Here is a 25022-nt window from a genome sequence, read left to right as displayed (position 1 = left end):
AGGATTTGAAGCTTTTATAAAACTCTCCCGAAACTCTATCAGGTCAACTCGCCATTGACAAATTGCCGATGTAGAGCGACGCTATTGCTTGAAAGAGCTTCGGGAAAAGAAACTATATGAATGTCATGTAGTAGAAGTAGTCTCCTTAACGCGTGTGATATTGCGTGGCAGAAGCGTAGAATCGCGCGAGGCGTCAAAACATGTGAATTGCGCAGCGAGTGAGTGTTTTAAAGGCTCACCCACTACAAAACGCTCGGACATAATTTATCATCATCGGAATGAAATAGCATAAACAAAGTCAGCAGCTGCGTACGTTCGCGTGTTGCCTTACGGACGCGTATTAGGCCCTCTGCTGATTCGCAAAAGGAAGAATTATGGCGTACTAGGCCCTTAACAACTGTACTTGCAGTAGATATTCTAGGATAGTCTGAAGCGGCCAATGTTATGCGCACAGACGTTCCTTTCCTTACGGCACGGTGAAGGCATGCACCGAGAACCGAAGCGAGGCTAGCAATTGAGAAGGCGATGCGCACGGGGCCCGATTACGCTATCGCGTTCCACTCTTCAGCCCCTCCAAGCGCCCTCCAAACTTTTTTTTACTGCCCATTCTGTGTAATAACTGTAACGCGATAGTGTTTTATTGTTATGTAACAAAAAGATCATATTTCTCGCGTTTTGTTCATTATGTAGATATTGCAGTTCAATAGATATGTCTTGACTATTTCAGATCCAATGGATATTTGTACTGCATATTTTCTTGGAAATGTCACTATATCTTTTCACTGTATCTGTATGCAGCCCCTACCGTTTTCTTCAGCACTCTGATGTATGTCAGATCATGGTTCATTTAATTACTTCCTGTTGATTTCAGAAATCAACACTGATATTTTTTTTGTTTATTGCAATTACTACAACTGCCCTTTTTTCTATTCCCTGCTGTGCTAGGATTTCCTAGATATTTTTTTATCTGACCTTCAACTAACCTATGGCTACAGGTTCGACAAGTGCTTGTTATGTGTGCATATATCATGAAATAAACATTTTGAATTGATTTCATTTGATTCGATATCGCTATCACTGCTTTGGGTTTCGCACGAAACTGACGTTTACGATTGTGTGCATGCGCTGTGGGTTCACTGATATTTTTGTAGTCTTATTTTAATAATATGTAGTTTAGAGGATGGTAGCGCTTTTATATAGCACCGGCTCGTCATTTTTACAGGTAATAGAATTCGTAAAAATCACAGCAATGAATAAAAATTACATGATAGGGCACCTGGGAGATGTCATGCAAGTCCATTCACTTGGCGACACTGAAAACATCGCCAGATACAGTTAACACTATAATTCACATAAAGTGCAGTCACACAAAAACCATATATGCTGAAAATAATACGCAACGTCCAGTCGCGAAACAACACTGAAACTTGATTATCTCTTGTCCTTTTTTTTCTCGTTCTCCTCCAGGGCAAGGCCGCACACCTGACAGTGAGATCTGAATAAATTTCATGCCTTTCTCTCATCTTTGTCTCTCTCTTTGTGGAAGTGATTATCAATTTTTTATTGGAACAACCCATATGCATGCACATCGAATAACCATGCTCACCGGTATCGTCGTATCCGTGAGTCATTTCGTGTCCAATGACTGTGCCAATGGCTCCAAGATTCATTGAGCTGATAGTGCAAAAAAGAAGAAAATAAAGGTCACTCGAGATCTGGCAAGTTGGTAAGTTCGAACAACGGTGGACGTTTAAGAGATGGTGAAACGTTAAAGTTTTAAGTGGTGACCTGGGCTAGAAAAATGCCACTGAGTAGCTCCCCCTTCCCTTCTGATAACCCTCTATGAACCTTCTTCAATAAAATTACGCTTCTTTTGATCCCAGTCTATTGCGCTAACAATTGTATGGATACTCAAGGCGCATTTTGCCGTCGGTGTCGCCGTCATGTTTTGCATAAAGTCTAGATCGTCAACATCGCCCCGCGCGTCGTGTCATATGTATAATATTCCAATTTGTTGCTATCGCATTCATTGCTTCGCCCTTACAACGAAAATGTGACTTTTTTAATCTTATATTTTTATTTACTTCGAATATTACGTTTAGCGAGAAAACTCAGTAGAATTTCGCCACTGCTGAATTTCACCACAGGCAGACAATATTCTAAAAAAGCCGCTGCAATGAATTCACTAAATCATTTTCCATATGGAAATTACCCGAGCTGGTTGGTGCGAGCATAAACGAAGTTTCTTAATAGTAAGAACAGAAATTACTTTAAGGCACATGTTTGCCCTGCAACGCCCCAAGAAATTGTCGTAGAAATTTAGTCGCGTGTTTTCACACACCGGAAAACTGTAATGGAGGCCGGAATAAGGGCCATAGCAATTTATTCGTTTAATTTACCTCATTACGCGTGCGCATGCGCAAATCGCAACTATCTGCCACGCTTTTTTTTTGCCATAAAATTTTGGGATAAAGCGAAGCTCCCTCCGCATTCCTAACAAGCTGACTCCAGTTGTCGCATCGCGCAACTTCACTGGGATGCACAGCAACGTACTTTTGCAACAGGAGTAAACCCCGTTCACTTAATTTGAGTGTACTGCGAGGGCATTAGAGACTCGTCAAGCTGTTGAAAGACAGCTTATATTCGCCGTTTCTCTGTTTCCAAAAGAGACAAAATAAACTTGATTGATTGATTGATTGATTGATTGATTGATTGATTGATTGATTGATTGATTGATTGATTGATTGATTGATTGATTGATTGATTGATTGATTGATTGATTGATTTTAAGCGCTGCCTACGGCGTCAGAGAGCAGAGAAGGATAGGTGGGAAGAAGGGAGAGTTGTAACGGAAGCCACACTTGAACGACTCGGGGTAGTCTGTCGCGACATTAACTGAACAATTTAGCATCTTTCAAAACAAAATCGTAAGGAAGGAGGTAACCGATGTTTTTAGGCTTAATAGCGGAGCTCTTTATGCTCGGCAAACCCCCGCATTGCGTTCGCAAAAGCTATCATCATCTCGTCCGCGCGCGCTCTTTTCGTCGTATTCTTCATCTTCTGCTTCGCTCCCCGAACACGTGAGCCCGGCACGCGCTCTCCTGCTGCGCCAAATTGTGCGTCGTGGAATGCAATAGCTCTGATGGACGAGAGAATGAGTACAGAGAGAGAGAGAGAAATAACGAATGAGAAAGTAAGACAAAGAGAGAAAGAAATGGAAGAAAAAGAAAAGGGACCACGACAGAAAAAGAAAGAGAGAGAAACAAGAAAATAAAGAAATAGAGATAGAAAGAAAGCGGAAGAGAGAAGGAAAAAGGAAGAGGAGGGGTACCTGAGGTAACGTCCCGTCACACTAGTCACGTAACATGTTCCCGCCAAAATCACGTAACTCTATTCACGTGACATGTGAATAGAGTTAGGGAGGGCTGCGTCTTCCTCGGGAGCCCGAACACTAGCTCCGCTGTTGGTTCTATAGCCTTGCACCACTAGTGCAAGCCGCAAACATTGTCATTTCATCTTCATATATATTTCCTTAGAGAACCCGAGGGGGTACTACATAAGGAAGTGCTAATATACAATCAATGTGGTTGTCAGGACGATCAATGTGAAGCTACATTTGATACATTATGCATGAAGCCTCACGGAAAGTTGAATGTGGCGACAATAGGATAGAATATCTATAGAGAATCTATAGAACATAATGTCTTGGTTTTCTCATTCAAATTACGCCTGCCTGGTCCGATAGTTATTTATTCTGTACGGTCACGTTATTCGAGAAAGTTTTCTAGTTTGAGAGGAAAGAAAAGGCACATTTTGAATATACTATTTATGCATAAAAGTTGTGCAACCATACAATAGAATGGGCAGTGACCCTTTCCTCGACCTCAACCAAACGAATACACTAAGAAGCCCGACGTCTTCTAATATCATATTATGTTGGTTCTACCCCTGGCGACAAGGGAAAGAAGAGCCAGGATGTTAGAGCACGAACTATGCACTCACTCTGGCACACCGTGCTTGTAGAACACGCCTTGTAGTATCGCTGACGGGAATACTGGAAGCATCAGAAAAGATCTCGTCGTTAAAAGTAAGTTGTTGAATGCTTCGGACTTAAATTTTGTACACGCAAAGCAGGCAACCACCACGCACCTGCGCCGTTTACAGATATCCGTCGACTACGCCGGATGCATCTTAAGTAGAACACCAATTCGGGCTAGTTGGTTCACATTCATTTTAAAGCCTATCAACTGCGCTAGTAAACACGAACAAAAATGAGGGAACAGCGCGCGTCCTGTGTTCCCTCGTTTTTATTGTCCGTGTTTACTAGCGCAGTTAATACGCTTTAAAATGGATGCACCTTATTTCTTTTATTGCCTTTGAGCATTCAGTACTGATGAGTATTGAGCACACTCACGCATTTCGTTCATGTCAGCACTATAAAAAGCGTTAACGAATGCAGGACCCGAGGACCACCTGAAATCAATAAAAAACGTAAGTTTTGACGCAACATTGTCTGTTGAAGTGAAGGTGAGCAGCGGGAAGAAGTAAAGTAAAAAGTCGCTTTTGGCTATAACTTGGGTTATTAATGCAAACCGGTTAAATTACTTTTTCGAGATACCCTTGTCGTGACCAAAATCAGTTGCAGAAATAATTGAAACAACTACTTATTTATTATTCTTTCTCATGAAAGGTAAAATATTCGCGCGAAAACACGTACAAACGAAACAATAAAATAAAAGAAACCTAACATCTCACGTGATTTGTGTTCTACATACTCTTTTACTTATTCGTTCAATCAGGTGCCCAACATTGCATACTAGCTACAGCGCGTAATGTTAGTGCTATAATTAAGCTATCAATTAGACCGAACTGTAGTCTGCATACGGTAAGGAAAACTTGAGCTATGGTTTTCATCTAGAGAAATTACAATATTGTTCTACAAGCCATATTAGAAAAAGTAAGAATACAAGTTTTCGCCTTAACCTAGACGGATTACAATGTAGTTTTAACGGGCACTATTAGAGACGACATTTGAGAACACAAATGCAATTGGAACAACCGTCAGTTGTCCCAAGGGCGGCATGGCTTCATTCCCCCTTCGCGATTTGTTAGAACACAATGCGTAGAATTCTAGCGCAAGGTTAAAGCTTTCTACCACCTTCAAACAAAACAGAAAGGCTTTCTTGCGCCATCGCACCCAGTACATATCCTAAAAAAACCGTGGCACTTACTTCAACGTCTTGTTGAAGGGCTGGCGCAGATCGAGGAGATCGTTCTTGTAGTCGTTCTCAGTGATCATCTCCAGCATTCTGACAAACGGTTCACGATGCCGAAAATCGTCAACCTGAAACCAAGGGACGCATATAAAGGCCACTGACAAAGGAGTTGGCATTGTTGGCTCACGTGTCTGTACAGGTGTTCCAGATAGATGGTGTCGAGCATCCACTCTGGGTAGCCGATCTTGGGCGTCATATTCTTCAACTAGAAGCCAGGGAGAGAACGTGACTGATTTTCCATTCAGTTTTCTTGTGACGCACAGCACGCGATAATTTACGACAACAATAGTACGAACGGAAGGGCGGATGGGGAGATACGTGCGTACGTACGTACAGAACTCATGGATTGAAACACAAAAACGTAGGCCTGAGTAATGCCCGTACTTTCGTTTCCAGCGTCTACAGTTCGCGTCATATCAGTTTAATTTTGACCCGAACACTTACATCTGAGCCAACGTTACCATTAGCCACCAGGTTTGCAGCGACATGACGCGGTTATGTGAGTAATTGCTCACGACATCACATCACTTCATTTTCCTTAATGTTTTCATCGCGAGAAACGGATAAGTACACAGTTGATCAAAAAATGTTGATGGGCATACGGTGGTGACGACGTCATCAGGAAGGTCATTACAGTCTTTTTGCAATCCGTATAAAGAACATAGAAAAAGTGGGGCCGTTTTAATCCGTGGCCGGGCAACTTGAAGTGGATGACTAGTGCGGTGAGATATGCGGGCCAGTGGTATGATGTAGGGATGACGAAGCGGGCAGTCGCCGCATTTAAAATAAAGAAAAAACGATGTCGTGATTCAATTCGTGAGTGCTCTACATACATACATACATACATACATACATACATACATACATACATACATACATACATACATACATACATACATACATACATACATACATACATACATACATACATACATACATACATACATACATACATACATACATACATACATACATACATACATACATACATACATACATACATACATACATACATACATACATACATACATACATACATACATACATACATAGCAGTATATCGGGCATAATGTAGCATTTCGAGCGAGGCAAGCTGACAGCGAGCACTTCAATTTCGCCCCTGATTATAACTCAAGGAACTTTAGGCGCCAGCCTTTGTATTTGTTTTCACGAGACGCGCAGCCCTCAAAGATGCTTCGGCTTAGAAGACAGTAACCACCTTCACCGGGCCACGAGGTCAATAAAGGGATGCCTTGTTCTAAAACTTTGACGGCAATAACAATGTGACCTTTAAGTTCAGAACTGTTAAAAATAGTGGTACGAGCACTAGCTCAAGCTAATAATTATATTTTGCAAAAGAGGATTCCACTTCATTTTTCTATTGTACCTTTTTTTGCAATTTCGCCGGAGTTAACAATGACCATGTGAGCTGCTGTATGCTCAGACAAACCAATAACGTTATGCCATTCGGCATTTCTAATTTAACGTGAACAACACAGAAGTCCAGCGAGGATGGAAGCTTTCATTGCTGAGAAGTCGTCGAACAAAGAATGTCGCTGGAGCCTATTAAAGCTGGAAAGCGAGCTTGTTGGCATGGCACATTTTTTTATTACTACGGTAGCCCAAAGAAACAGGACACAAGATAGGCGTGTGTCTTCGGGTGCCTTTCTTGTGTCCTGTTTCTTTACGCCACCATAGCAATCGAAAAGTCGCCGGAGTCATCGTTCCGACAAAAGGACTTGTTTTCGCCCTGACAGGTACAGTCACGCTCAATATGACTTACAACACGGTGGCCGTGGTTAAAGAGCCCCAACGCTGAACGGTGACAGTGGCAAACGTTAAATTGTTCTAAAGAATACTGGCAACTGAAACAATGCTTACTTCATTAACTTTTGCTATGTCGGCGCCGCTTTGAATTGTTTGCGGCATTTTGAGCACGGAAAACACGTTGAAATTCATATTGAGCGCGAGTGTACTGCTGCCGAAACGTTGGCTCCAGTGGCACTGCCTGTTCAACAATCTCTTATCGTTTCCAATTAGTGATTCGCCGCCATTTTCTGCTTTGTTCTAATTAGATTATGCTTCATCACTCTCTCTCCTTCCGGTCCTAATTTATTTGCGCTCCGCTGACTGTTATAAATAACATAACTCTATCTCGTTTACGAGGCTTTAAAGACTAACGCAGTTTAAATATCCTCCTCGGTACTTTCGACAGCACCAGCAGCAGCAAAACGCGCGTAGCAATCATCGCACGACATCATAGACAACCTTGCGACTGTGAAATACATTTTGCAATCGACGTATTTCGCTTTTCCAATGTTGTTCATGAACCGTAGGTTCCGCTTAATTAGGTTTCTTTTGCTTTCCTTATTGAGAAAGCCGTGCATCACCCAATTATGAAGCAAACACACGAATACCTCTTACAGCTTTTCTACAGTATTACGACGGGGTTCATGTGCCGATATCACAATATTCAGTAGTTTTCTACAGATACTTTATGTTACCCGATCCCAATACAACAAGGTCGACTGCCCTTTCCCTCAATTTAACATTTGACTACTTCCTCTACAGAATCTCAATGTGAGTATATGCCACTGTTAAATATAACTTTCAGTACCTTATACAGAATCTGAATATGATGAGATCCCACTAACCGATATCTCAATATCCATGACGACGTCATGCACTTTTTGGCCCGACTTGCCCTGCTCATCAGGATTAGTAAGAATGCACTCCTTAGCTTATATTGCAAATACGTGCCGTACCTTATGTTCCGCTTTTTGTTTAGTTGCTTTATCCATCCACTTGATCCTTTTCAATCTTTCATGAAACGTGCGCTTCATACTCTCCACAAGTTTTTCTACCTTGAATTAAGAGATGGAATAAACAACAGTCAGTGAAATTATTGAAGGCAATGTCTTGCATGCTTTCTGTGGGTATTAGGCTCTTGACATTTGATGCAACACATAATCCATACAGACTTTCTTCACTGTGAATTTGCCTGAGTAAATGATAAGATGGGCCCCGGCCTATCAGAAGTTCGAAGCAGTCGTTCATGAAGCATTTTAGGGCAACAGTATTACGCAAAATGTCTACGAGTGGTTGACTGGAAGTAGAGCGTGTGAACGTTATGTTGTTTTTCATTACCACATGCTGCAGTGCACGCATATTGCGGTAGCTACTATCACTATGAAAAAAACGCGAACAGCGGAAAGCGTGGCTTTCGGCACAGCCCAACTACGACATGCCTTGACTGTCGTTAAGCGAATCTGTGTTTTAAGACGGCGTCACCATAGCGCTAGAACCTTGCTCCGGCTGGCGCTATCGCACCGCGTGTGCTTGAAAGTGCCTCTGTAGGTACGCTATATATCTTGCAGAACCAACTAGCCCGATCCGCGACCCCTCTAAGAAATTCGAGGCACGTCTCACACAGTACCGGGGAGCATGTATTGTAATACAATTTGCTACCGATGACGAAATTACGTCGCCGTGATTTGTGATTTCTTTATGTTAGCGAATTACCCGGTAGTGGGGCATATCACATGTTTCGGTTACCCTCCAGAGTTGCCAATGTAAGTGCTTAGGTTACGATGAAAAGAAGGCTTGAAATCTGTTACAAGTACGGCTGTGGCAAAGCTAAAATCTCTCGCTATCGTCGACGTAGCGATTTCCACATTGCGTTCGATTACTATGGAGAGGTACCCAAAGCATTATGACCTGTTAGTTTTATGCATACTATGGTTGGGTGCATGCAGCCATGGTTGGAACCCACCTACAGACAGGTCTCGCAGACAAGTTCGGTGAAAGGCGGTGTGCGTACCGGAGCGTTGCGTGAAAGACGAAGATGGGAAGGACCTCCGTGGTGTGTGTTAGATTCCAACAGAACCCCTTGAATCTTCCGCCATTCCTCTCAAGGCGAAAGCCTTAGATGCTTCATCGAACGCGAAAATGGACCATCGGCGTCGGCCTAAACACGAGTGATGCAAAACATCATCATCACGTGATGACGTCACCATGTGACCTCATCACGACATGATGATGTTTTGCATTACTCATGGTGACTTCGTCATGAAGTAAGATCACGTGACGTCACATGATGACGTCTTCACATTAGATTATGATTTTGCCGAAGTTGGGCCGATTCCGTAGGCAGCGCAAAACCCAGTGAGGTGCAGGAACGAAAAAGCAGGAGAGAGAGGAAAGGCAGGTACACTAACCAGTAAAAAGAAAAGGAACTTGTCTCCTACCCTACACTGAGGTAAAGGATCAGGAACTTTGAAATCTAGATGCAGAGATAAAGAGATAGCGATTGCAGTGTCTCCGATCCTGGAGGCAGTACAAGTCCACGTAAGGTTCAGAAAGCTTTCGGAAGTGGGAGTGGGGTCATCAATCTAATATAGTGATAAAAAAAAGAACATAGGCCTTTCGACTCGTCTTAGGTGGATGCATAAGAGACCACGGGAATTTTCCTGCAAACAGGATGAACAGGCTTACGTCTTCCTTCGCGTGTGCGGTGAACTTCTTCTTGACGTAGAGACGACCAACGACTTCTTTCATCGCGGATGAAAGCAGCTTGGCGCAAGTCTCCCAGAGCGGAGGCTCCTTCATCAGTCCCGTGGAGGCCTTACTGAAGTCCAGATTGGCTGCGCGGAATCGTTTGGAAGCGTGGCTTGCTCTCATAAGCACCGCTCGCCAACCCATGTAGTTGAACAAAGCCCGCCTGCGTACAACGGTAAAACTTACGCTGAAGGAGCCCTGCAACTCTTTTACAGGTAATATTCGAACGGCTTCATTAAAAGAGTTTATTGCCTCACCAATCGACTGCCGCAAGAACTTACAGAATCCGACAAGTACGAGCGGATATACAGGGATTTGTAGCACGCTGTAAGCTCTCTCTCTCATATTTCGTCCCGACTAGCGCGCTGGAAGCTAAGCAAGAAGGGATGGCACAGGGCAAAGGAGTTACGTCATGCGTGCGTCATTATCTTGAGCACTTTCGTTCCTTTTTTTTTCCTCGAACGCGCGGGTTACTTTCAGTGGGATCGCGAGTGAGCAAGCGAGCGGGCACGTCGCGCCGTCCCGCGGCGGCCGCGGTAACTAGGCAGATCACGATGCTCAAATAAGCCAATAGCCATGCTCTTTGGGTTTATGGCGCTGCCATTCGGGTTTATGGCATCGTTTGTCGAGAGAAGAGGGAGCGATTTCTAGCTCACTTTGAGAATTAATTATGAATTCCAGGCCGCATGTAGCGCTATAACGTTTGGTGCACGTGCTCTCAGGAGCCTCGAATGGGGATCGGCAGCGTTTAATGACCATGCTTAAAAATTGCAGGGCGACTTTAATAACATTTCTGTCAAAACCAAGAAAACCTAGTTGTATCAGAAGCGTTGTCGAGTCATGGCTGTGTTTAGAGGTGGACAAAGGTGAGACTCATTCTTCGTAAAGCTTTCGCAAAGCCAAATGTAAAGATGTAGGCCTGTGCGCGTATGTTTAATATCATTCTGACGTCATGCCGCGTGGCACACCAAGCGAAGACAAAAACTCCAATAAACCGTAACACTCCGCCGAGGCATTTTCAGATTGTGCATCACCATAACTTGATATTGCTTGTGAGAACTGGAAAACTGCAGCGGCTTCCTTTCCCTAAGCGCTAAATGTATGACGCGATTACTTTTGGTGGAGAACTGTAGCGCCCTGCTCTTTTTCTGCGTATGGTAGAGTCACTAGTGGTGGAAGCTGCTGTGTTCTTTCTTTTTTCACTAACTCAATGATATAGTTACTTGTGGCAAAACTATACCAGTCTACTCTATTTTTTTTTTGCTCAGTGTAGTTACTTGTTGTAGAAACTTTACCGCCCTGCTTTCATATTTTAATTTTACGTTGTCGCAGTTTTATACACGCACAAAGATAAACACTCTTTTCTCTGGAAGCCTAAGCAAAGAACGTTTCCGTATTGAACATAGAAAGGTGAGATGCCACAACGTTCATCTGCAGTACATAGAGGGTGTTTCAGCTAAGAAGCACCAAGTATTAAAATAATAAACACAGGCGCTACGCGTCCCCAGTCAGGGCAGTGTTGCTCTGAGCCATATAGAGCATGTCAGAATGTTTTTGCCAATCCGTCAAGCTCGGAAATTAATAAAGAATGCTTAATGAACTTTCCAAATATTAACTCTACAGAAAAATCTGAAATACAAAAGTTGTAGTGCTTGTTCAGAAACATCAAATATTTCAATCTATGGTAAGATAACTCCATTGCTTAATTTTATTTTCTGGCCTTTCTTTAAAGCGCGCGAATTTTTCAAAAATACCACGGGACTGCCGCCTAACGCGCGGCGCTTTTAGTGCCCTCGAATGTAAGTTGACCGAATATCAAAGGCTGCTTCGCGCACGGGGGTCATTTGAACAGGCTATGGGTGACTGCGACAGACCAACGCAATTAACTGTGGTTAGCGCTCCAAGGAACCAGATGGCGCAGGGGCAGTGATGGTTGCTTTCGTTATTTCGTGACTTGTGCGACTGATGGCACTGATCGCCTCCTGTCAACTTTCACGCTCGATCTGTTGGCACAATCACTGCATTTTTTCTCTATGTCTTCGCGTGACCTGCACAGCTGGACGTGACCTGCATCACTTGAACATAAAGACTACCATGTTCGGGTGACATGGGGGTGAATCAATGCAAATAACTTTTGGGGCTGCTTGGGTGCACAGGATCTTTTCAAAAAACAGGGGCCTCAACGCTAACACAAAGAGTGGTTATCGTTTTATGTACGCACTATGGCACCAACCGAGGATGATTAGTTACGCAAAACTTTCGGTACCCTATTACGAAACCGGAAATTGTAGCCAAAACTAAGCCAACACAGCCTACGATAACCCCGCTTTTTTATATAGCTGGACCGCAAGTACTTCGTCGTTCCTGCAACTTTTGCATCGTAACTTCATGAGGCATTGTATTTTCCTCGGTGAATAACTCTCTCTTTTTTCTTTCTTGTAAAACTTGATTCGCGAGTTTCTTTCTTTTCCCCTCTTCTTTATTTTGTTTCTTTTTCCTAGCTTACTATTTCCCATTCTACTGACAAAGTGTACATGGTTTTCAACAGCAGTCTATGAAACGCTGTTTCTTTATATGGCACCTGCGTCGCCAGTTTCAGTATAACACATTGCTGGGCAAGTTGGTGCATTGCATTTACGGAATGTATATCCGGCCAAAATAAACGGTCACAGGAAAAGGTGAAGAAGACTGCAAAGCGGCTGGACTACAAAATGTTTATTCGAAAGAGCAACGCTCAAATATATACAGTCCGAGGTCACACGGCCAAGTAAAATTGCCTTCACATCGTCAAAAAAACCTCCAACCAAACATGCAAAGCACACGTGCATCTGCTATATATCTCATAGATTACCGAACCTTAGCCATTCTTACTACACCTTTTGAGATTACAAAAAAGATTGCATAAAAGCTTGCTCCTTTCTGCGTTGTCCCATGTCACACAGCTGTGACTACAATGCGCTTCGCCTTTCCTGGCAATGAGAAAGGCCTCAAGTATTCCACGCGCAAATTTGACGCGACTTCTGCCCAAAACCTTGATGTGATCGAGCACCAGGTCACAAATGCACTTTTTACAATGAAGGGCCAAATTCGACCCATTTCCTTTTCTTATGTTTTGTAGTGTTCACAAAGCTCCATTTACCCGACAGCGTTAAACGCAATATCGTTAATGAGCTCCTTCCGCAGAAATTCCGGTGTCGGTGTCGGCGTCATTGGCTGTAAGCGAAATATCATCTTGTCCATAACCGAAAATTCGAGAAAGATGTAAATAAAATAAATAATATAAAACTTCGGTTTGAGTGAGAATCGAACCCAGGCCATCTGCGTGGCAACCAGGCGCTCTACCACAGAGCTGCGCTATTGCTTGTAACTGCGTCGGAAAGAAACACTATATGAATGTCATGTAGTGGAAGGAGTCTCCTTAACGCATGTAATATTGCGTGGCAGAAGCGTAGAATCGCGCCAGGCGTCAAAACATGTGAATTGCGCAACGAGTGGGGGTTTTAAAGCACCACCCATTACAAAGCACTCAGACATATTTAATCATCATCAGCTGCAAAAGCATCAACAGAGTGAGCAGCTGCGTAGGATCGCGTGTTGCCCTACGGACGCGTAGTAGGCCCTTCGCTGATTCGCAAGACGAATAATTATTGCTTAGTGGGCACTTAACAAATGTATTTGCAGTAGGCATTCTAGGATAGTTTGAAACGGCCATTGCTACGCGCACAGACGTTCGTTTCCTTGTGGCATGGTTGAAACATGCACCGAGAACCGAAGCTAGGCTAGCAATTGAGAAGACGATGCCCACAAGGCCCGATTACGCTACCGCGTTCCTCTTGAAGGCTAAGCTCAAGCGTCCTCCAAGTTTTTTCAGGCCATGCGCAACTCTGTGCGTATAGAGAACTAGTTGGGATCTTCTTTGCTCAGGCTATGCTTCGGCGCTATCCGCCACTGTGGTCTAGTGGTTATGGGGCTCGACTGCTGACCCCGCGGGTCGCGGGATCAAATCCCAGCGGCGGCGGCCGCATTTTCGATGGAGGCGAAAATGCTTGAGGCCCGTGTGCTTCGATTTACGTGCACGTTAAAGAACCTCAGGTAGTCAAAATTCCCGAAGCCCTTCACTACGGCGTCTCTCAAAATCATATCGTGGTTTAGGGACGTTAAACCCCAACAATTATTATCGTATCCTTGGGCGCTTTTTCTTCCCTTCATTTTTCGTAAGAGTGTTTCCCCTACAGCTGACATAACAGAGCCTGGAAAACCCGCGTTGTTCTTAACAGTTTTCTGTATCATTTATTTTGGCTGGATATACGTTCCCTTAATGCTTCTTCAGTTTGTTGTGCTTTGTCACACATTATTGACGCTGAGGCAAAATTTATCCGTGCAGTAGGTGTCCGGAGCCCTTAATTCTTTTTTTCGGGCGCTGATCAAGTTCAATAGCAGAAATTATCTACTGGACGACCCCGAAACATTCACAGCTAGACTTACGCGCTCACTGTTTTCAAGAACTTTGTTGCCAAGGCGAAGTAGCGCTCCGCCATAATGGCCACTGGTTCATTCTCGGTCAGCGTAATGTTCACCAGCTTGAACTCTAGGTTCAGGAGGTCCAGCAGCGGCAGCTGAAAACCGAAGCACAATAGTAGTTACCTAAACTTGAGTCTTGATATGCCTCTATGAAAATATCGCCTTCAGGACGGCCAGCGCCAGCCCTCTTTATGAATGTGTATGTGTGCGTGTGCACGCGTGTGTATGTGTGCGTGTGTATGTGTGCGTGTGTGTCTGTGCGTGTGTGGGGGGGGGGGGATATAATAGTTTCCTTTAAGTGAAATATTTCCTAAAAGCTTCGCTTACGCATGGTGGGCGATATCCAAAGCAATATTCCTAAACAAAACAGTCACTAACGGCTATAATTGCACCTTGCATATCGCGAATGGTAAAACAGCGGGATCGAATACATTACTTTAGGCGGAAGCGTTTATCTTAACGAAATCGATGGCCACAAAAAAAAGAAAAAGCAGATTCCGTTTTAGTTTCGACGAGAGAGACAGCTTTTCATCTCGCGGGGAACGCGCAGGTTTGTCGCATGGTTCCTATGTTTAATTTACTTTACGATGTACACGACCAATTAACGAATTGCATCGTGCTTCCAGCGCTACAGGTGTGCTTTAAATTCACAATTAGAGCCCGCAACTCTCCACTTGCTAATCACAACTTTCTTTTTTTCATTTCTCCCGACATTCTTTACAATCTGTAACACATACTTGCGAGATCAAGATAGACTAACACTGAACAATATTTCTGCAGTTGCTAGAATTCATCTGTAACCCGCCGCAGTGGTCTAGTCGTTACGGTGCTCGACTGCTGACCCGAAGGTCGCGGGATCGAATCCCTGCCGCATTTCGATGGAGGCGAAATGCTAGAGGCCCGCGTGTTCAGATTTATGTGCACGTTGAAGAGCACCAGATGGTCAAAATTTCCGGAGCCCTCCACTACGGCGGCCCTCATAATCACAACATGGTTTTGAGACTATAAAACCCAAACGCTCGGATGGGGTTCTGTCAAGACTGCCATGCCAATTTCGGTCGAACCATTTAAAATTCCTTTCATATTGATATTGCTCACATACTTACTCCTCGAAACTTTCTCTCGAGCTCTCGCAGTGTTGTCCTCTTGTAGAGTCGAAGAACGTCCCGTCTCTCCTCCTTAGAGGCAGTCATCTGTCACGTAATGGAAGTCTTCAGTGTTTACATCATTGAATGCCCCAAAAATGGCTACATGGCTACATATTCGATACGGGGTAACTATACACTTAAGACACTAAGCGAAAGTGTATATATTCATGAAAAGCAATTAGCCCTTGTTGGTAACGTAACACGCGGAAAGAATTTTTTAATGCATAAGCAACGTAGGAGTGAGAAAAGAAAGACACAACACCTGAGCTACTAATGTACGAAGTACAGGTTGCAGCCTCCGCATATCAACGTGACATCTTCGGGAAGAGTCCGCCGCGGTGATACAGTTGTTGCGGTTCTCGGTTGCTGACCCGATAGTCATGGTTCGATACTGGCCGGGACGGTCGTATTTCGGTGGGGCTAAATGCTAGAGGCCCGTGTAGTGTTCGACGTGAGCGCACGTTAAAGGACACCAGATGGTGCAAATTTACGGAGCCTACTACGGCCACTACGGCGTCCCTCATAATCATATCGTGGTTTTGCCACGTAGAATCCCACATATTACTATCTTCGGCAAGACGTTTGCGGGCACGAAAGGCACAAGTCCGCGCACGGCATCTGGCCACAGCAATGAGCGTCATGAAGGCTGTGGGATCCCTACGCACACATACGGAATGGCCATTTGTGCCAGAAATGAACTTCACCCGGGTATACATTAGACCTTGTTGCGTGGTAACACACCGAAAGAACATTTAGTGCATGAGCAATAGAAGCACGCAAAAGGAGGGACACTACACGTGGGCTAACCAGTTTCTTGTAACTATTTTCTTGTGGCGAACAGCCCAACGCAAGTTAACTGTTAAAGGTGAGAGGTCAGCGCTGTGTTTGTCGTTCCTTCGCCTTTTGTGGTCAGCTTGCGCGCGCTGCGCTCTTGACCGCATGAAACGACAGCTGGTCACGGTTTGCAGTCGTAGCTAAGACTGGTCACACACTAGGCGACCAGTCACCTCGGCGTGATGAGCTTTTGCAGCCGTCGCAAAACAAGGCGCATTGACCGCTCTCATTCACGCTTCACCGCAAAGGGCAGTGACGCGCACGCTCAGTCCTTCCACCTACTTCGCAAGCTGGGGTCCCAACACCCCTCCCCCTACGACGCACATACATTTATACCCCTCTTTGCTCTACACGCACGAACCTCAATTCTCCTTCTGTATATACTGCCATCGCTCGCGAAGAAGGCGCGCCCTCGCGCGTTCTTTCACTCGAATTTACAGTGTATGGCGCGTCCGGAGTGCTATAGGCTCTTATCGCACCTGTACTTTAAACGAAACATCACGGCTACGGCCACGCCGACGGTGAACTTTCGCTTGGTGCGTCAGTTTACTTGCAATAAAATAAGATTACTGCGATTTGAAATCCAATACGAACAAAAATCAAGTACGCGCGAGAACACGTAGACACAAAGGGCTAACGCAAAATTTTAGAAACTTGACAGGCGAAAAGTTCCTACAGTAAAAGTGACATTGAGCACGCTGTACGTTTCAGCTGACCTTATACGCTAGTAGTAGCTGATTTCATTGGCTTTCTTACCTTGGCTAGCTGGCTCTCGAAAGAAAATATTTCTTCTGTGAGGTCGCTGACAGTAGCAGGCTTCAGTTTCGGATTCATGACATTCAGAGCAGTTCTGATCAAAGCCTTGTAAGCTTCCACGCTTCTTTTGTATTTCTTCTTCTTCGGTTTAATGAGCTCGTTTCGTCCAATGAGAGAGAAGCCGACTTGGTCCAACTGTAAACAAGTACAATCTGTTCTTACAAACTCTAAGAAAAACGGGTGTACTTGGAGCGTCTTTGTGCCACGCAACAATAACCGTCATCTGGCTAGCTTGCGTTTCCTTCCTCAAAAGTGTGCGCTCGCTACGTACCTCTGAAAAATGCTGTTTCACGTCTCTAGTTAATCATTCGTGAGCGAAAACTACCAAGTGCGCGGCGATGAAGCAAGGAAAGCCCTCGAGAGAAATGACGATTATTGTTGCGTAGCAAAAATACGTCATTTTATTACCTTTATGAGTGTTTAAAGGATGGTTCGTTGTCCCATGGTTAATCCCTTCCAGTATACCGGGCAAGATCAAAACCTAGGCCATAACAAATGTAATTTTCTTGACTACCGCCTTACCATTACAAATAAAGTTGATTATGCCTGTAAACGGCCTACCAACATGTGCAATAAATAACTTAGCTACCACTTATCATATGCCTAACTTATCATATGCCCACCAGCTGGTCAGAATTACTACAGTTTTTAACGACGTCTTTCCTTTTCGTACATATCGTTCATTAATCTGTTGAGAGTAATAAAATATTTTTATAGCCGTGAGGACAAGGGTGTTATAGGAAAACTTGACACCTCCAAAAGTGTAAATTTTTGGGGCGTATAGCCGAGTTGTCAAAACCATTGGGACACCACTGTTCAGTTGCAGCGATGCCGGTGACCTCGTCTACACTCTAAGAAAAAAAAGAGCGTGTGTGACTCCTTTCGGGGAATCTTCACTTGCCACGTATATATGACTCTCTGAAGAGAGTATAATGACTCCCAAAGAGAGTTGATGTGCCTCTTTATAGAGAGTCATATACGTGGCAAGTCCCCGAAAGGAGTCAAAAGAATCTTTTTTTCTGGAGTGTAGGTGGAAGCAGCGATGTTGCATCAACAACTCATGGCTACACGTTCATCCAAGGCATGCGTAATTCTTACGAGGGCAGTAGTATTTCGAACTAATGAGGGCAGCAGTATTTGCAATTTGTAAGTTGAAGACTTAAAAGTAATCTACCATGGACATCCGCCGTGATAGCTTGGCAACTACAGAGGATGCCGGTTCGATTCCAGGTTCTAGCCGCCGCATTTCAATTTAAAGAATCACTCTGTGTGTCGCAAAAACTACGGCAGAATGAAAGTATTGGAATTCGAGGCTGTGTAGCTAAAAAACATTGCGGGAAAGAAGATATTCTCGCAAATTATGTGTGCCCTAAATTATTTTCGCACAACGTGCACAGCGCCCATAACAGTTGTTGTTGTTGTTGTTGTTGTTGTTGTTGTTGTTGTTGTTGTTGTTGTTGTTGTTGTTGTTGTTGTTGTTGTTGTTGTTGTTGTTGTTGTTGTTGTTGTTGTTGTTGTTGTTGTTTCTACACTTCAGCAAATCTATTTTCCTCTGCGCAGTTTCGCTTGAGTTCCTGCTTGAACGCTGGACATCTATCCTTATCAAAAACGATTCCAGTTATCTGCACGTAACAAACAAGATTGTGCAATCTCCTCGATACTTTTGGCAAGCACTGGGAAGCAAGATGTGGAGCTCTGAAGTTTCAAGATAGTATTGTGCCGCGGAATAATACTAAACTTTTGCAAAATGAGGAAGTCAGCCTGTAGTTAAACGGAAGTACTGCCGCCCGTTCATTATTATTCATGGTATAAATTTTAATAAAAATAGCAGTTACAAAATACACGTGTGATCACTCCGGTAAACTGTTATTGCACTAAATACCCATGAAGTCATAAGTCTCGGCAATGTATGAGCGAGACGAGTAAATTATCAAATAAAAAGTGGAACCCGCATTGTGTTTATAGGAAATAAAAAACAAAACAGAAACAAGAACCTTCTGAAAATCATCGCTGGCTGCTTCAAATCCGACAAATTCGACACGAAACAGGAAGCATATTTTACATGACCCGCCGCTGTGGTGTAGCGGTTACGGTTCTTTCGTGCTGACCCGAAGGTCGCGGGCTCGAATCACGGCCACGGCGGCCACGGCGGCCACATCTAGATGGAGACGAAAGGCTAGATGCCCATGTGCTTAGATTAAGTGTACGTTAATAAACGCCGGGCAGTCGAAATTTCCGCAGCCCTCCATTACGGCGTCTCTATGAATGATATCGTGTTTTTAGGACGTAAAACCCCACGACCTAATAATATAGCTAAAATGTGCCTGTACAGCGCCTCTGGCCTGTAGTATTTCTTTGCGGAGCAAAGCGTTTCCGAACGTCACCGAAATTCTTAGCAAGTAAGCTTACCACAATGATGTTGCGTGAAAGGTGCTTTGTGTCTCTTGTCACGCCCATACTGAAGAGTGGTGCCATCCCAGTTTTGAGCAGCACCGCATTGTAGTCGCCAAGGTTCTTCTTATTTTTGCTAACAAGGGGCCACTTCTCGAAGCCGCTTTCTGCTAATAACGCTTTGAGTTCGTCCAGACTTCGCCGGTCGGGGTTCTCTGTTACACGAGAGAATTGCGTACCATCAGTAATATCTACAGAACATGCGTGCACGGCATTTGTTCTAATATACACTGCATTCACGAAGCTCATTTCTTCAACTTTTATGGTTTATAATGACACAACACAGGTGTGAAATATACGAACACATACCTAAAATGGCCTTTCGTTCATATTTGTTCCCACACATACCGCAGACGTGCCGACAAACTTACGCAAGGACGTCCACAGAATAGACTGCCCATATGTCCGCAGGGACTTGTAAGCAATCTACCTTGGGTACGTCCATGAGGTAGTCCATCCTTTGGACGCACAAATATGATCTCGCGCACGGAACGTGAGGACACATAGATAAACGAACGTTCGTAAGGATGTCTCAGCAATTCATCCTGTACGCCCGCAGGTCTTCCATCCTGCGGACGTACAAATGTGACCTTGAGGACGGGATGTGGGGACACATATATAAATGAACAAACGTTCGTAAGCACGTGTCAACAATCCATCCTGTGGACGTACAAACGTGACCTTGCGGACAGGATGTGTGAACACAGGGATGGACACACATCCCCAAGGATGTCCACGGGATGAACTGTCCATACCACCGCAGGGACTTGCAAGCAATCCATCCTGGGGACGTACAAACCTGACCCTTAGGACGGGACGTGTAGACACAGTGATGGACAAGCGTTTGCAAGAATGTCCACAGGACGGACAGGTAACGCGACCTTGCGGACGTGTTGCAGTCGTCATATGCGCCTTGTAGGTTCTCCGATGCTACAGATGAACATTTGCAAGGTAGAAGAGTATGCTAGTTGGTATGGCGTGGTCCACGGCAGGCAACGGCTCTATGGATGCGGGCAAAAAGTTTAGGCCCGCCTCGTATCACTTGAACGGTAAATTTGCGTTAGACTGTCCAGATTCCTTGTGCAGCATGTACCGCTACTGAAAGATAGTACATGACTCTCGAACATTGCCTATTTATGAGCGGGTGTGCTTGTCGACGCGACCAAGGGCCACCTTGGCTTGTAGACTATTTTTTGTCTTCATCAAACTGACATAGACTAGAATTGCCCCGATTTCTCTGGCACGTACGTTATTGCCCGCGGACGGCTCCTTTGTCATATTCATAGGACCAGTGGTGAGTAGTGGGCCCTGCCCAATTTCTCCGGCACATACGCGCTAGGAGTTCCCGCGCACATAGGACGGACGTATTTTAGTTTCTCCTAGCCATATGCAGCTTCTCTCCAATAATGCTAATAATTATCTGCGTTGCGCTATTACGGTTAAGTCATAATGTCATACCAACTCGTCCCATTTGGCATTTTTGTAAGCAATAGAAAACCTTTGATGCCAGAGGCGACCCAGAATTAAAGGTAATCGGATACAACAGCTTCGTAGCTTCAACTTCTGTAGGGTACTATAAGCATCAAATGAAACACGAACTGCGGCAAGCATTCGCAACGGTACAGTGCAAACCGTCCAGTCGTCACCATCCTGTTTGGCAGAACTGCACATTCAAGTTAAACGACCAAAAGGGGTTCGCATGCCCACCCAGACTCTAGTTATCACCGTATCAGAACTAGAACCGAAGCGAAAATATCGCATTACAGGGGGATCGTGCAGTGCTCCCAAACCGGACGTGCGCGCCTCTCCGTGATGATGACTGGACGGCGCCCACTATACCAGTCCGAATGTTTGCCGCTGTTCACGTTTTGTTTAACTGCGATAGCACAACGAGAACCATTGAGGGGAAACAATCAAAGGCTCGAAGATACAGTCGCAAAGACACTGCGTTACTGTTACGTACCATTGGCCACGCAAGCATTGTACGCGATGGCCAGCTTTTGAGTGGCGCTCTGCCCCCAGCCACTGTGAACAGGTATCTCGCCGAGTATCTCTGTAAGACGATTTACATGCACAGATTTACGGCTCTCATACTGTGAATGCTGACGGATGTCACGAAAGAGCAGGCGGAAGTGACGTCAATATAAAAAAACGGCAGGTGAAAGGAAGATAAAAGCAAACAAAAAGCAACAACAAAAGAAAACACGCCATGCATACAAAATAGAGATCAATTTATTCCTGGCCTCCGATGTTCATTGTTGCCTGCGCAACCCTCTCGCTTCATGTTAAAGAGACAGTGTGTATAAATACGGACACAAGAGAGAAGTCAAGACACCTGTCTTGACTTCTGTCTTGTGTCCGTGTTTGCACGCCCTGTCTCTTTAATATGAATAATTACCAACTGGCTCAGCTCGCTGTTATTTTAATCTCTCGATTCTTTGTCTATGCGCGCTGTATGATCAAAATAAACGTTAGTTGCGAGTTAGCGCATGCCATGCGGCTTCTTCACCGTCCTGCCCGAGCTTGCGCCCTTCACAGCTCTGAGACTAGCCCAGCAACACACTCTGTGCAAGGCCCAATTCAGCCGAATGCTGCTGTGGTAATGAAAATGAGAATGTTGGCCGCATTCTCCTGGAATGCGCAAGGTACGTAAGTGGAAGAAAAACGTTAATGAAAAAGCTACCAAGTTCGGACAGGAGCTCCTTGACATTACAAAAATTACTTGGACCGTGGCCTGAAAGCAACTTCCGCAAAAAGAGAACATCTTCCTGAAAGACATCTTAGTGGACACTGTACTGTATGAGAGCTTGCGATGGGCAGCTGTGCGTAGCGATATACGAAGTGATGTGTTATTCTTTCTACTGTTGGTAGAACTTGAACAGAAATTTGTGCGTGTGAACGTTCTATTGCAAAGGGAACTCCTGCAAGCGAACTGTCCATTGTTGTGTAATTTTCGTTTTGTTTCAGTTTTGTTGTTCTTGTTCATTTTTGCTTTTCGGTAACCATTGTTTTCTGTTTTTTTCGCTGCAGAGCGTATAGAAATGAAGTAGCTGAGGTTATATAAACCTCAAACTTTCCGAAGCATGTAAGCTACAGAACATACTAATATTATGAACTACTAATACTATGGACATCGCACTTAGTGTAACGGCGAATTCATAACAGCGAGTGAAAGAAGTCGTGCGTTCGAAATGCTGCAAGCGGTCGCTTTGGTCGGAATGCGGAGGTTTTGGTAAAGTCCCTGCGTGACCTTCTCTTCAGCTTCGTGACTTGGAGTTGCAACGCTGATGAACCAATCAGCGGCTAAGTAGCGTGGCGTCGGAACGCTTATGGCAAAACGCTGGGCTAGCAATGAAACAATATGCTGAGCTAACGATGAAAGAGATGTGAACAGAAGCAACCGAGGATGCGACAAAGGGCATTGTGCCTGTCCCAGGGGTACCATTTTCGAACGGTCCATACAGCGGACTGTCCATTTTGGCCGCCGTTGACTGGGCGGAGCTTAACGAGCAGCGCACCCCGTTTCCGGTTCTTCTTCAGCAACGTCGTTTTAGCGTGACGGAGCTTCCACAACTCTCGACGCAAATTAGAGTAGCAGTAGGCGCTTGAAGGAGAGAGACACAGGAAGAACACAACAAGAGCGGTAACTTCCTGTGTCTTCCTGTGTATTCATGTGGGTCTGTCCTTCAGTTGCTTTTTAAGGGCTTGTTTTTTCTTTGTCAGACACATTATTAATGAGAACTAACAGACAATAATGCCAAGGAAATTGCCAAGGAAATGGCATTATTGCCTGTTAGTTCTCATTAATTACTGTTAGTATGTCACACTAACAAGGCTGAGCACAGCATCCGTCATATGAGCGGAACGTAATGAGCCTCAATACGGCGGACACAGCCTCCTAAGATCCACTCTTGGCCGCGCAAATCTCGGAGGCCATCCATTCACTTTGATTTTATTTATTTATTTATTTATTTATTTATTTATTTATTTATTTATTTATTTATTTATTTATTTATTTATTTACACTTCAGCCCTATTTAGGGATTGGCCGGAGTGGGGAATTACACGTTTGTACAGTATGAAAAAATAAGGCATAAAAAACACAGGAACAAAAATATAAACAAACAAAATATACCACTAGCTAAAATGAGTATTCTGTGGTCACGCTTGCCCTCGGAATAGGTTTAACGCCGTCTCCCGTTTAACGCACCTGCGCGATTACGACATGACTTGCCGCTTTTCGCAGCAACTGAACGCACCCTGATGACGTCAGGCCCAAGTGAGCATGTCCACTAGATGTACAGTTCTAGAATAGCTCCCCAGGTGTGAACATCGGCGGCCGTGAGCAGCCCCTTGGTACCCATCGCGCAGTTCTGTGTGCATGCCGCCAAACATAATTCTCACCTCTCAAGTCCTTGAGGAGTTTTTCTTCCACTTCATTGAAAGCCCCGTGCGTAACTCGGTCGCTCGGAATTTCGTTCGCCTTCTCCCATTCGCTGCACACGTACTTGTAAAAGTCGTCGCACGGCCTCACTGTTTTGCTCAAGGTCTTCTTTATTTCGTTGGCTGAAAATCATTAGTACATTTGGCAAATCAAGCGACGTACAAGCGTGTTTCCATACCCTGAAGATCGCAACAGCGGATCTTCCGGTCGTCCTCACATGCGGGAGAGTCACGTGACCTCAGCAGAAACGTCAACAATGACGTCATCCCACCGCCGTAAAAATTAAATGAAAGGTGAAGGTTTTGGCGTTACTTGGCGTTGCATAAGTAACGTTATTTTGCCAGCGTCTGTGGTGAATCCGTGTCACCGGATGGGTCAGTAATGCACGCCATGCCGCTTCGCAGTTATCGCTATTTTGACCATACAGTTTCCCAATAAGACACTAGAGGGAAATCTGGCGCTAGTGTCTATGGGAGCTGCAACGCGTGGCGCTTCAGCCAGCTTGGGAATGATCGGTGGTACACGGATTTGTCTAAGCTCCCTCCTTTCGGCTCCGTTTGGCTCCGTGTCGCCTGCAGCCGCTTTGTCACAAGACGGAGTTCAGCAAACGTTCAGCAGTTCCACTGGACCACCCTGACCTTTTAGGCTCACCAATTCAAATCGCGCCACGAAGTTCACAACGATTCATTATTTTATCTGAAACAACCGCCAAAACACAACAATAAAGAAAGCCACAAGTGCGTTCGAAGCCGCAAGCACGAAGATTAGGCAAATCCGTGTACTACCCATCATTCCCATGGTGGCTCGACGAACGCAGCGCCAGAGTTCCCTCTAGTAAATATTGTAGGAAACTCTACGATTTTGACAGCATCACTGCACAGCCAGAACCTGAGTCCAAAGCGGCGTGCCGCTCAACCAGTGACGTAATACATGACGTTTCAACCCATGCAATGTAACTCTCTCTCCTGTGACTGA

At 44.7% G+C, this 25022-nt stretch overlaps 1 protein-coding gene across 1 annotated transcript; it reads right to left on the bottom strand.

Annotated features, from left to right (window-relative positions):
- Positions 1-9900: 9900 nt before the first annotated feature.
- On the bottom strand, positions 9901-23079 carry LOC119405625 (neprilysin-1). Its single transcript, XM_049419465.1, has 6 exons — positions 23046-23079; positions 21567-21656; positions 19562-19758; positions 17093-17287; positions 15461-15547; positions 9901-9996 (listed from the first exon to the last, which is right to left on the bottom strand). Exons 1-6 carry the CDS (start codon positions 23077-23079, stop codon positions 9901-9903), a joined length of 699 nt encoding a protein of 232 aa, XP_049275422.1.
- Between the last annotated feature and the right edge of the window lie 1943 nt (positions 23080-25022).

This window comes from Rhipicephalus sanguineus, chromosome 9 (assembly GCF_013339695.2).
Source record: "Rhipicephalus sanguineus isolate Rsan-2018 chromosome 9, BIME_Rsan_1.4, whole genome shotgun sequence".
NCBI lineage: Eukaryota > Metazoa > Arthropoda > Arachnida > Ixodida > Ixodidae > Rhipicephalus > Rhipicephalus sanguineus.
The sequence above is the reverse complement of the archived record's forward strand: the minus strand, read 5'-3'. Positions and strand labels throughout refer to the sequence as shown.

Bases quoted from the DNA above. Each gene is read 5' to 3' on its own strand.
- LOC119405625 (XM_049419465.1), bottom strand. From the start codon at position 23,079: ATGGACAGTCCGCTGTATGGACCGTTCGAAAATG. The intron at 19,759-21,566 runs GTACGTAACAGT...CTCGTGTAACAG, and splicing joins CAATGCTTGCGTGGCCAATG to AGAACCCCGACCGGCGAAGT. The intron at 17,288-19,561 runs GTAAGCTTACTT...ACTTGTTTACAG, and splicing joins TTTCACGCAACATCATTGTG to TTGGACCAAGTCGGCTTCTC.